The 13029-nt window shown below is 41.4% G+C and overlaps 2 protein-coding genes and 2 non-coding genes across 4 annotated transcripts; 3 read left to right on the top strand and 1 right to left on the bottom strand.

Moving 5' to 3' along the window:
- Positions 1 to 2242: 2242 nt before the first annotated feature.
- On the bottom strand, positions 2243 to 8840 carry LOC121616384 (high affinity cGMP-specific 3',5'-cyclic phosphodiesterase 9A). Its single transcript, XM_041951127.1, has 14 exons — positions 8753 to 8840; positions 7822 to 7971; positions 7671 to 7722; positions 7429 to 7531; positions 6737 to 6879; positions 6581 to 6640; positions 5812 to 5989; positions 4957 to 5079; positions 4551 to 4643; positions 4320 to 4387; positions 4142 to 4244; positions 3404 to 3508; positions 3036 to 3182; positions 2243 to 2419 (listed from the first exon to the last, which is right to left on the bottom strand). The coding sequence occupies exons 1-14, from the start codon at positions 8838 to 8840 to the stop codon at positions 2243 to 2245; spliced, it is 1590 nt and encodes a 529-aa protein (XP_041807061.1).
- A 702-nt stretch (positions 8841 to 9542) lies between these two features.
- Positions 9543 to 13011, top strand: nifk (nucleolar protein interacting with the FHA domain of MKI67). Its single transcript, XM_041951225.1, has 6 exons — positions 9543 to 9752; positions 10365 to 10493; positions 10901 to 11009; positions 11323 to 11534; positions 11905 to 11964; positions 12335 to 13011. The coding sequence occupies exons 1-6, from the start codon at positions 9630 to 9632 to the stop codon at positions 12545 to 12547; spliced, it is 846 nt and encodes a 281-aa protein (XP_041807159.1). The 5' UTR covers positions 9543 to 9629; the 3' UTR covers positions 12548 to 13011.
- On the top strand, positions 10622 to 10751 carry LOC121616706. Its single transcript, XR_006007328.1, has one exon. It is a non-coding gene; the product is annotated as a small nucleolar RNA ACA64 (small nucleolar RNA).
- LOC121616707 lies at positions 12118 to 12248 on the top strand. Its single transcript, XR_006007329.1, has one exon. It is a non-coding gene; the product is annotated as a small nucleolar RNA ACA64 (small nucleolar RNA).
- Positions 13012 to 13029: the final 18 nt, after the last annotated feature.

The raw sequence follows: 13029 nt of genomic DNA, 5'->3' as shown, positions 1-13029 counted from the left end.
TCATAGAGTTTTTATTGGATATATGTTTCAGAAATATGGTGGAACACTCCCAAACAGTTGGTTAGCTGTTTTAATGTGTGGCTCAGGTTTAAATAAGAACAACCACACCTCTGCAATAAAAACACAGGGACCATTTCTACGCATGTGGAGGGAAGCTCATTTTCCAGCATGTAAGGCAGCCCACGTGGTGCTGGATGCCATTTCCTCCACTGAAAGGGAGCCTGAAGTCTGTTATAATGCAAAAGTCTTTATGTATTTTGATGTACACTTAATAAGCGCTTCTTTCCAAATGAAATGTATGCACTGCTTTTAAATACAGTGGTGTTTTGCAAGCTGCTTCTATGAACTAAAATACCTCAGCCAAAACTGAAGCCAGCCAAACACAGTGCCGCTCTGCAGCTGTTGCATCAGCAGCTCCCTCTCTTTAAGTCAGATGGGTCTCCTCCTCTGGTGATGATAAAGGCCGAAACCTAAAAATAGTACAAATCTTTATTTGGCTCTGAGGAATCTCAGCCAGGTGCTGCTGTAGAGGCAGACTGATGATGCACTCGCTGTGTGATGGACGGCTCATACTGCAGCCGTTTATGGTATCAAATAACTTGTTAAGATTTCTAAACTTAACAAAGGCCTTAAAGGCAGATCATGAAGAGCTTCAAACTGATATCTGACCCTGCTGGTTCCACACAGCTTTCTCTCCCACAGCTCAGTGTTGCCTGGCAAATTTCAAGAAGGCAATGAGAGAGATAATACTGGATCTTAAGTCTTAAACCATATAGACTTGGAAGCTACAGCTCCTGTCCAGATATTATGGAGACATTATGCTATTTCAAAATTTGATTCATTGAAATTTTGTCTTTGGTTCGGCAAGTGAAATTTACTCTTGATATGCTGAATTCTGCTCATATTCATTCCATTATTTGTGATAATGCAAGAAATCAGGTTATGGGTTTGACCATACACAACCACCATAGTACTGATGAGAAATTTAAGTGTCACAGTGTTTCTGCTGTGTTGTTGTCATTCACTCTGACTTAACTTTTACAACACAGTCACATCTACCCACGATCAGAGGAAGTATAGTGACACCTACAGTCTGTTATACTCCTGCTGACATTCAATTACATTAGATTTAAACAGATTTTCAAACCCAAGAAGCAACAAAACTCCTTTTCTCCTCATTCAGTTCAGTGGGAGGTGTTCTACGGTGACAATATACAAATAATCACAGTTTTGCTATTTAAAATAACATTTATATCATAATCAAACATTATGTCTCGCTGCCTAAAACATGGTAAGTTTTCCACTTTTTAATTATTCATTTCTGAAAAAAACATGTGTTTATATCTTCAAAGTTTGTGTTTCCTGAATAAGTGGACTTAAAATTGATTCTTTTCTTTTCATGCTACTTTAAACTTGGAGTTTAATGGAGTAAATCTAAGATCAGCCTATTACATTAACCACCTTGTTTTCCTCTTTTTGGCTCAGGTGACTCAGTATCTACCTGGACTGTGTGTCAGAGTGCTACCAGAGCTGTCCAGGGTGCTGATTCTGGGTCTGCCCGGGCTGACACCTCAGGGTTCAGGTGAGCAGAGAGACAGTTTTATCCCTCATTTCACATGAGGGTGATACTGACATTAACACATGGCAAACTGTATCACATAGAAGCACACTATTTTCTACTTCCCCCTGAGACATCTCTTAATACAGTATTATACCAACAACACCCAGTACAGCAGCTGTTACCTCAGGCGCTACTTCACCTTGAATGCTTGAAACTCCTGGTGCGTGTTTTATTACCTGCACACGTGATGCAATACAACCAAACCAACTACATTATACAGTAAGCAGCAACACTGGAGAATTCATAAGAAACACAATTTTGTCTGGAATACCTCGGGAACACAGTAATAATGCAATACCTCTTTGTTTTCTACATCGTTTCTTTCATTAAATAGACATCAGGTACGTTCTAATCTGTTTCAAAATGTGTTACTGTTGAGAATTTGACTTGAACACTCCAGTAGAATCATAAAGTAAAAGTTCCATCTCAACACATTACATTTAATACTGCATCAATACTACAACAAAAACTGCTCAAGACAGAATACAGTATTTGTGCTTTATAGCGTCAGAAATAAACAAGCGAAAATACAGATTTAGATGGTTCAAATGTGTTTAAATCAATATAAAGTCATACAGTCTTCAGATTAGGTGCGATAGGCGCTGTGCCGTCCTCCACAGCTCACTGTGCGTCTGGTTTGGAGGCTTCAGGTCCAGCATCTGTGTGGCTGTCAGCTGTGCTCTCTTTACTCTTGGCTGCGTTCTCGCTCTGAGCCCGGCTCTGTTTCTCCCTCTCGAGTGCTTTCTCCATCTCTGTGTAGTAATCCAGAGCCTTTCGTACGGGGTTGATAATGTGTTGCTGCAGAATGCATGAAGAGTGAATAAATCTCCACGACAAGCGAGCAAACCTTCACTACACCTCATAAACAAAACAGAATGTGTTAACTTGTTAATCCTTGTTAGAATATACTTAACTAACCACAGTACAAAAACAGTAGATTTAATATTTCTTCCATCAGCTTCTTTTAATTTTTGTAAATATCAGCTTATTCTGAATCTGATGCAGCAACACGTTTCAAACAAGTTGGGACAGGAGCAACTAAAGACTGGAAAAGATGTGGAACGCTCCAAAAACACCTGTTTGGAACATTCCACAGGTAAACAGGTTGATTGGTAACAGGTGATAGTATCATGATTGAAAGGCTCAGTGGTTCACAGCGAGGATGGAGCGAAGTTCACAACTTTCTCAACAAATGATTGGATAAAGGAGATTAATACAGGAACACTTCAGGAAACTGTGGTCAGTAAACACAGTTTGTTTTCAAATTATTCATTTTTTTTTATGTTTTACACTGAGTCCAGACATTTTTGCAAACTGATTCCTACATTTCCCAGAGTAACTCATCAAAACCACACAGCATTCTATTTAGTCAGTTCATTTATTGGATATTTGTGAATCTTTCAGAATAAATTACCTCTAAGCAGGGGAAGAGGTTGGCCAGCTCGATGAAGAGGGGCAAAAGCACAAATCTGATGAAGCCTGTTTGAGATGAAGGCTTGGTTACTTTGTCCCGGTCCATGAAGGGGGTGACTGGAAGACCCTCTAACTTCTCGACATCACTCTGAGGGCAGGCAGACCACACAGCTGGAATGAATGGCTCCTCATCAGAAAACTTCACACTCGGGTTTGAATTCGCAGAACAGCACATTTAATTTATAATTGAAATTACAAGAAAGTCAGATCAGGTGGGGAAAAGTGGAAACAAGCTTCTTCAGTTCTGAAGCTAATATTCAGGTGTTGCCACAGTATTAAAAGTCTTCATATACAACAGGACTGAGTCACCTGGTTGTAGAACTCCTGCAGAAGGCAGTCCAGCCAGGGCTCCGCCACCTCCATGGGCCGCGCCTCGTTGGATATGTCGCTCACTTTGATCAGAATCATCATCAGCTGCACACACAGCAGGACGACAACATGTTAACAAAACATCTCACATCATATAATGTCATCAAAACCCTTAAAGCCACTGAAAAGTGCGGCCATTGAACGCTTTCATATCGAAGCTTTTTACCACCCATAACGTCATAAAAGTCATGAACCAGTAGCAGCTGGTTCAGAACTCTGCTGCTCAGGTGCTGCAGGAGCTGAAGGAGAGAACATGTTACACCTGTTCAAACGTCTTCACATCGGTTGCCTGACAGTTGTTGCTTTGATTTTGATTATTCTGCTTGTTTTTAAAGGACTACGTGGTCTTGCACTGGTCTGTTTCCCTGACATGCTTGCATTTGCTTGAAACATATGAACCACGGTGGCCTCTCAGGTCTGTTTAGTTTTTGAGTCACATCAGCTTTACAAAGGTTGACATTTCACAGAAAAGACTCGTCAAAATACAGCATTTTTTATGCTCTGAGCTGTTCGAACAGTCTTTCGATATATTACAGATATATCATACTTATTTTGCCTAATTAGATTAAATAAGTTTGGTGAGATCCTATTATTCCAGGATTGATCCACCCAGCTGGCAGCGGTCTAATCAGGCTGGTGTGGGTGTTCAGGGCCTTTAAATGTGGGCTCTCCTCTCACCACATCTCTGTGGTCCTTGTTGGTGAAGTCAAAAGCCGGCAGGATGGACTTGAACTTGTTGAGGATCTCGCTGTGTCTTGTCATGTCGGTGGCCAGAATGCATCTGCAATGATGTCAAATGAAAATCATAGTGCTGTGCTGTCATGAGAGAATCAGAGAATCAGAAAGATGATCTCACTTGATGATCCCTTCTCGTATCCGTTTGTATTGATCCATGGGCAGATTTCTGAAGATGTTGCTCTCTGTCTACAAAACAGAAAATCAACCGGTTCACTGTCGCTGATTGCATCGTAGACAGGCTCCATGTTATTGCTGCTGTTCCTGTCCAGGTTTAGTTCAACCCCCTAAAGCAAGGTGTATGTTTCATGGCACATGACAGATTTAAACAAACAATGTGTCGTCACCTTACCTTCTCCAGTATCTCAAAAGATACGGCGCAGTGGTGGTTCTCCAGCGGAGAGATGTCATTGTAGCGGAGAGCGAGTTCAGTCCGAGCATTTATCTGAAAGATGGTGAGACTTCCTGATTAACATTAAACAGACCTGATGTTGAAGCAAATATTTTGAGCACCAGAATATATGCTGATGTAAAGTAACAACAAATTGCATTACAAAAAAATCCCCAAACTCCCAGAGAGCACCGAGTATGTTTCTTTTCATCTAATTCAACACTGCCCATTCATACAATGAAAGTGTAAATGTTCCCCGTCCATACCACCCGCCAAAATTGCAGTTTATTATCACCAGATTCCCACCTTGTGTTGGGGCTCAGTGGACACGCTGTCTGCAGAAGCACAAAGAGGGAATTCCATTTACCTGATAGGCGTTGTTGTATCCCGTGTGGTCGAGGTCGTGGCAGACTGCAGAGGTGAGCATGATCAGCAGGTCAACGCTGTCCATCTTACTCCTGAGGTCAGTCAGCCAGATCAAACCATACATCTGCTCACAGACAAAGAAAAGAAAGAAAGACATTCCCTTGTACACAATGTGGGGAAAAGATGGCTGCCATCTTCTCTGATGACAAAATTAAAGCTGCATTAATTGATTTTTTTGACCACTTGGCTGTAAACCTTTGCATAGTATCACCTTTTACAGTTGTTACGGCTAACATGTTAGCAAACGATCTGCCGAATCAAAATCAAAAATTCACTCTCTTTTTAGCTTTGTTTTGGTCTCCACCAACTCCTGGGGGAAATATCTGGCACTTTAGCTGCTAAATGCTTTAATTGTTCTCCAGCTAATTGCTAATGTTGTCTGACTGCTGTTTGGTGCTGAGCAGGTAGACTATACCTGGTTTATCAGGGTTTTTTTTTTTCACTAATAACATAAGCAAACACATTCAGGTTTAAAGAGTGAATCCTTTATGCATCAGCTAGTCTTTATAAGATGTTAAAGGCAGGAATTCAAAGCATCACGTGTCGTCCTTCGTGGATGTGTTGAGATAACTGAAGAGCTGAGCTGCCCAGTGATTTGAGTCACCTTTCAACCCTGAGGACCAGATGTCCTTCACCAATTAACCATCAAGGTGATGGCATAATTGTACAATTTCATGATTACAGACGCAGTTGGGCTCTCCATGATTTGCCCTGATGAAACATCTCTCTCTCTCTCTCTCACACACACACACACACACACTCACACACACACACACACACTCACACACACACTCACCATCTGGGTAACACAGAAGCAGTGTTTGAAGTTGTGGAAGGGGATGTTGTTGTATCTTCGGTAGACTTCAAACAGGAACTGCTGTAGTACTTCAGGCTCGATGTTGAAGGTCGCTATGAAATCTAAATCTGTGTACATGACCTGCAGAAGCACCATGATCTCTGCGTCCTCCCACTGCCTGCACAGGCACACACAACGTGCACAACACATACAAGCCGACAAACAATTTTCTTTTAAACTTCTTGACTCACAAAAGGACATGCGAGCCACTCCTCAAATGCACAAATTTGCAGTAAAGCCGGCTCGTGCCTTACTGAGCCTTTAAATAATAAGAAGAACAAACGGTTTATTTGTGAGATACTTTTCAAAGATGTGTCTTTCAGTATTTGCTTTAAAAGCTTTTGAACAAATGGAATGATAACCAAGCAAGCACTTCCTCCCAGTGAAGCCCACTTCAAACATGGTGCATTGATTAAGCCTTTTATGAAGACCTTCTTTTGATTTGTGAGCCCTCTGCAGGCCTATTTATATTGAAATGAGTGCGTCTATGAGAAGAAAAAGGGTGACGCCTGCCGTCCACTTCAGAACGGCATCAGAGGTGCTTATTGGACACGACTGCCATGAGCTGACCGTCTCGTGCGTGCACTGAGGAAACAGGTGCGCTGTGTGTCCATTCGTGATCACACGGGTGCAAAGACACCCCGCACAGCATGGTGATGAACACTGATGCTGCAGGAGACATGAAAACATCGGCCCGGTTGATACTTACCAGTTATCAAAGGTTGGGGTCTTTAAGTACTGCCTCACTTCGTCTGATACCTCCAGGGAGCTGCAAACAACACAAGCATTACTGATTACTAAAACACATAATATAAGGAGGGCAGTGTTTTTCCTTCCTGTCAGTGAGTTTTGCATGTGAACGTGCCTCATTTGAAGAAACTTTTCCCGTACATGCTCACACTCCTTCCTAGTTTTATGCAGGGTTCTCTTGTGGTAGAATGGGGAGGGCTTGTGTGTTCCCTCTGACAGGTCTTTAAACAGTCCCAGCCAGCTCAGATGCTCCACGCTCTGAGAGAGAAAGAAGAGAAATCCAGTCAACTGAGGCTGGGGGTTAGAGAAACGCACCGTTCTTCACATCAAATCCCCAGAATGAGCCTTCTCAATAAGCCAACACCCGATAGACTTGGAGCAACATTAGCATTAGTTCACAGTCTGTTCTGTCTGTTTTATTCTCGATGAACTCCTGTGGTAAATATCTGGAACGTCAGCTGCTATGTTCACCAGCTAGATGCTAATCTTGTCTGTTTGCTACAGTGTGTTCTTGGAGCTTTATTCACTGAAAACGCACATCATCATTTCTCCAAAAATATTCACATGCACAGCTTTAAAATGCAAAGTAAATCAAGTACCCTAAAACTCAAGTAGTTTTTTGTGGTCGTATCATCCCACTTTATATGAAACAAACACCTTTTTCTGACCGTTGGCTCAGGTTAGAAAGTCTAATGTTTACTTTCTATGCAGATGATTATACCATTCTATTCTAACATTGATATGTTTCATGTTCTTTCCCCCAAATTTCACAAGCAGCTTTAAAGCCTGTGAGTAGTTTGTTCGTACCTCGAGTTTCTCCCGGAATGAATCGACCTGTTTCTTCATCTCATACACAACTGCAGGAGTCTCACCGGCCTCCATCAAGATTTTCTTCTCCAGTTTCTGCAGTCTGAGATCACACACCATCAGTGAGGTGTTGGGTCATTAGACATTCATCTATATGTCATACAAATACGCCATATAAATCATATTTTGCCTGAAGATGTCATTAAGAACAGCCTGTTTCTCTTACGTCCCACCTCACCTACCTTTTCTCCATGGATGACAGGTCAAATCCTAGTGCACCAGCAAGCTCCACACCTGAAATTATAAGAAAAAAGAGAGATCGTCAGCGTATTTTAAAGAAATCAAAGCACTGTGACTGCCATGTTGCTAAGTTAAAGATACCTAACGGCTCACTGTTGCAGTCAGCGGCCACCACCTCCAGCTTGTAGCAGGATTTTGGGCTGTTGGGTTCTAGACTCGGGGAGATGTTGATGATGTTGCCTTTGGGGTTGTACAGCTTCAGGATGTCATGGGGTCCCGCCTCGGCCGCAGAGCGGAATAGATCTGGAAAGAACGGCTCATCGTTCATTTTACAGTTTTTATAGCAACCCATGAGGAAGACCATGGGGTGCGGTTGAAAGCCCTGAAAAAAGCTAGCGAATGGAAAGTTTATTCCAGAAGGTAAATGCTTATTATTAAATTTTATGGTAATTATTAATTGATTACCAGCATTCACAACAGCATTATGACGAAATAGAGATGCTGAACATAGGGCAAAGGGAACTTTGCAACCCCTAAATTGTTTCAACATTAATAAAAACATTTAATTGCTACTTATGAACCTTTTATAAAGTGTGCCTTATTAGTGGTACTGTTTTTATGTCAGACTGCCGTAGTGTCATATATGAGATCTTCACCAAGGTGCTTTCTTTTGCCTTCCTCACCACTTGAGACAAAGCATTCATGAAGAACATGTGAAGCTTATGTGACGAGTGAGGAGCTGTCAGTGGCAGCTGTATCGCTGTCTGAAGCTCGGACAACCTCCACAACACTTATACAGTTCTTCCATCTTCTTCTGTGGTGACTGATCTGTGAATTTCATCCAGGCCTTTCACAAAGAAGCTGTTAGAATATTTGTCTGTCATTGAACTGTCCTCTGTCAATGCAATGATAACAAATCAGATATTTACATTATATTTACCTGATTATATTTACCTTATTTCAGTCACAGAACAGTTGTGGCAAATAACTAAAAAATCGTGTTAAAGATGCAAACATTCATTCTTAAACTCTTGCACTCGTGGACGTGTGTGCACACAGAGGATTTCATGTTTTCAGCCCCTACCTTTGAGATCCTGTGCAGGACAATCCACTGGGAACTCAGCCTGCTCCGGTCTCCCATTCACTGTGAAGTAGATGATTTTTGTTGCCATGTCATGAATTCAGGGGCACTGATGTTGCTGTGTGCACTGCAGGTCTGTATCTAATGTCTGTCTCACCTCGTTATTTTCCTGGTAAACACTCCACCCTCTTGCTTTCATTCTCTCCACCCCCTCTTCTGCTCCTCCTTCTCTTCTTTTGTGCTTTTTCAGATGACAGTAGGACTAATTAATTGACCCCTTGTTTTTTACCTTGTGTTTGTGTATTCTTTTATTTAGCCTATTATTTGTTTTATTTTGTAGATTTTCTTGTTATACTGAGTCATATAGAATAACAAGAACAAAATAAAATAACGCTATTTAAAGAACTATTTCAATCAAATAAATGAAATAAAATAGGGAATTAAAGAAATGACATTCAAAGGCTATATACATGTTATGAATTACAGCCTGGGCAATAAGCATGATTTGTGTATTCGTACTTCAAGTCTATTTTGAATACTTATGTATTTTTACTTCAGTAGAATTTTGAATGTAGCAAACCTGCACTTGTAACAAAGTATTTCAACATTATTATGTTGCTACTTTTAATTCAGGAAAAGATAGTAGTGCTTCTTCCATCGCTGCTGTAATTACTGACTGCCGCTGTTAGAGTTAACCCTCCCGGCCTGTAGGTGGCGCTGTGCAGAGCGCTTTGTAGATCACAGCAACCCTTCCCTCCGCACTTCTTTGGTTGTGACCACATGGGCAGCCGGATGAAGAGACCAACGTGGTTCGCAGACAGTTGATCGACGGGGTTGTTTTCATTTTACAGTTAATGTGTCGCCTCTTTAATTAATCGAAATGACTGAAAGTAAAGCGGAAACGGCTCCTAAGCCGGCTAAAGAACTGCTGGCTTTGAACCCCAAACAAGAGTCTGAGTTCAAGAAGAAGGTGCAGGAGGCGAAGAAGAACAAATCCAGCAAGGTGGGTCGAGAGGAGAGTGTGGCCCTGAAGGAAACCTGCACTCACTTTACACGAGGCCGCTGTTGCTTCATTAACATTATCTTTTGACCGAAGGTACCAGGTGTTGGATTTTATTCTGTAACCCGTCCGGATTCTGTGACTTTAATTAGCAGTTAGCGTCGAGCTGCTCATCTGTTACTGTTGTCAAACGCTGTTATTTAAATGGTGGCTCCACAGTTTCCTCTTTATCGTTACAGGATGTATTAAAGGGCTTTTAAAGAGCTATTTAAATGAATTATAGTAAGAAACGCAAATATTAACTGTATGCTGTTTGTGCAGTCAATGGTTAAAGGTTCTTAGTGAACCAGCATGCACAAAAACAGCACCTGTAGCAGCTTAATGGAACTGAGCCCTTCGTTTTTATTAGTTGTGTTTCTCCTCCTGTGACATGTCAAACTGCCTTTATATGAAATTTATGTGTATATGTGAAACTTAAATTTAGAATTATATCTGTTTATATTTGTTGAAAGGTGCAATCATAAAACAAATGCATCACCTATTCTTGCTTTGCGTTACACAATACACAAATGTATAATTTATGTCAGTCTGTCCTCTTGTTGATTGTGTTCACAGGGGAACCGTTTGACACCTGGAGTGATTTATGTCGGCCACCTGCCAACCGGCCTGTTTGAACCTCAGCTCAAATCTTACTTTGAACAGTTTGGGAAAGTCCTGAGGCTGCGGCTGTCCAGGAGTAAAAAGGTAGCACAGATGATGACTGAATATACAAACATGAGAAAAATGTTTCCTCACAAAAGTCTTTTGTTTGAAAAGAATTTATGAGAGGATTTTGAGTGATTTAACATGAAGTTTTCTCTCCGAAGTTTGGCTCAGACTGAAAATGGTCTCAGATTAAACAGTGATCTGGGGTCAGATAACTGAGCCTATAGTATTCTGGTGCGTTAAGCTTATCACCTGCTCACCTGTTGGCAGAGCGATAAAACCCATGTTCCAACAAAAGCACCAGGAAACTAAAATAATTAACCTACAGCAAAAAACATCGAGGAGTTTAAGATGGAAGTCCGACTAATCAAATGCAGATGTGGGATACGAAACAATCGATGTGTGACTCGTCTTTTTTTTTGTATCCTTGTCTCTTTTATTTACAGACAGGTGGAAGCAAAGGCTATGCATTTGTAGAGTTTGATTGTGATGAAGTAGCCAAAATTGTTGCAGAGACCATGAATAATTACCTCATGGGAGAGAGACTCATCAAATGTGAGTATTGTTCATGGAAAAATGTGAATTATCATCACGATTCCTGGTTTCCCAGACAGGAGGATAATGTCACCTGACACACACACACGGCTGAATCATAATTCAGTCAGTGTTGATACTAAAATGTGATGTATGTTGTTTACAGAATTATTATTAACTGAATATTTAAGATCTGTTGACAGAAAAGATTACAGTAAAGATATTATCTTATGCCTGTTTTTCACATTTTGTTCAACAGCAATTTATATCCGTTTACTGAGTTTAAAGGAGCTTCAAAATCATCAGCCTGATGTTCCCTCTTGCTGTTTCCCAGGTCATGTGATTCCACCGGAGAAGGTGCATGAGAAGCTGTTTGTTGGCTCCCGAAGGGAATTTAAAAAGCCCTCAAATCCTGCCGTGGCACGCTACAACAAGAATCGCACAGAAGAGCAGATCACCAAGATGAAAGACAAACTCGTGAGGAAAGAAGCAAAGCTCCGCAAGAGACTCGCCGCCAACGGCATCGACTATGACTTCCCTGGATTTGTAAGTCAAGTCATTTCAAGTCATGATAAAGCAATATCTCAAATGTGCCTCAAGAGACTTCACAGCACATGACGCCCTCTATGGTTTGAAATTGGAACAGTGACTTTAAATGGATGCTAACAGTTGTGTGTTTATCCCTTGAATGAAAACAGTCCGCCTTAAATTTGTACTAATTTAATATCAGCCAAGATCTTCAGAGCTTAAGGTTAAGGATATAAAGTGTCCTCAAAACCAAAATGTCCAGTGAATTGTGATAATTGACATTCTCCTCCATTGAAAACGTGGAGTTTTGTAGGTATACAACATCTCGTGTTCACACTTTGTTTTGTTGGCATTGTGTTAATCTTCTCTGCTCTCCTTGTTTTTCCAGGCAGCCCAGATGCCCCTGAAGAAAAAGTCAGATTCCATGAATGCGTCTACATGCAGTGATGTAAGGCCAACACGACTGATATAACAACCCTGATTCCAAACGAGCTGAGATGCTTTGTAAAACACAAACAGAATGAATAAAATGATCACATTCGGTTTTTATTTATGTTTTGCGCGGCGTCTCAGCTTCTTTGGTTGCACTTTTAGCTTTGGCACAGACTGAAAATGACTCCAGGTGTGTCAGTGATCTGGGGTCAGATAACTGTGCCGACAGTACTGTGGTGCATTAAGCTTATTGCGTGCGTCTGTCGGTGGCTCCGTGATAAAACCCATGTGCCAACATTCTCTATCAAGTTGAGGGAAAATAGAAGCTGCAAAGCTTCAAGCAAACAAGTCAACCTCCTCTAACGTGCTCCTCTCTTCCACCTCAGGACACCACACCAGTCTGCACCCCCTCGCTCCTGGAGAGGAGGAAGTCCATGGTCGTCGATGACGATGCAGATGATGAAATTGTCATTAAGATGCCAGCTGCAGAGAAAGATGAAGAGTGCTCCTCAGAGGAGGAGGAAGATGGCGATGATGAGGATGAGGATGAGGACTCAGAGAGCGAGGAACCCTCTGGTGAAGGCGCAGAGGCGGAGTGAAAATCTTCACTGTGTTATTGTGGACTTGGTACTCTGTCTGTCAGAGTACATTGTGTTTGCTTCGAGAGTCAGAGGGCAGCTTTGAACTGTGTTCAGAAATCACAGTGTGTCTGCCAGTTTGTAGGAACCACATTCACAAAGAAGCTCTTATGTCACACGCCACCATAATTGTGGGTACGTTAGTTGAATTGTACATTAGCAAGTATCCTGGAAGGAGCTTGCAGCATCATCACAATTAGCCTGATTTATGGGCTACAGTTGTGCTTGGACGTCTTTGACAGATGGCAAATGTGCGTTTCAGTCTTGGAGCAGGTGGTTTCCTTTGCAATAAAGGCTCTAATGTTGATAGTAAACAGACCAACATTTAATTTTTTTCTTTGTTTGTAACCACACTTGTCTGGAGGTGTGGTGGAATTTGTACCATGTAAAGTATGACCTATGAAAATAAATGATATGAGAATGTGCCCTTGTCCTTTTAATAC

Source organism: Chelmon rostratus, chromosome 13 (genome assembly GCF_017976325.1).
Source record: "Chelmon rostratus isolate fCheRos1 chromosome 13, fCheRos1.pri, whole genome shotgun sequence".
Lineage (NCBI taxonomy): Eukaryota > Metazoa > Chordata > Actinopteri > Chaetodontiformes > Chaetodontidae > Chelmon > Chelmon rostratus.
Note: the sequence above shows the minus strand (reverse complement) of the source record. Positions and strands in the feature narration are given on the sequence as shown.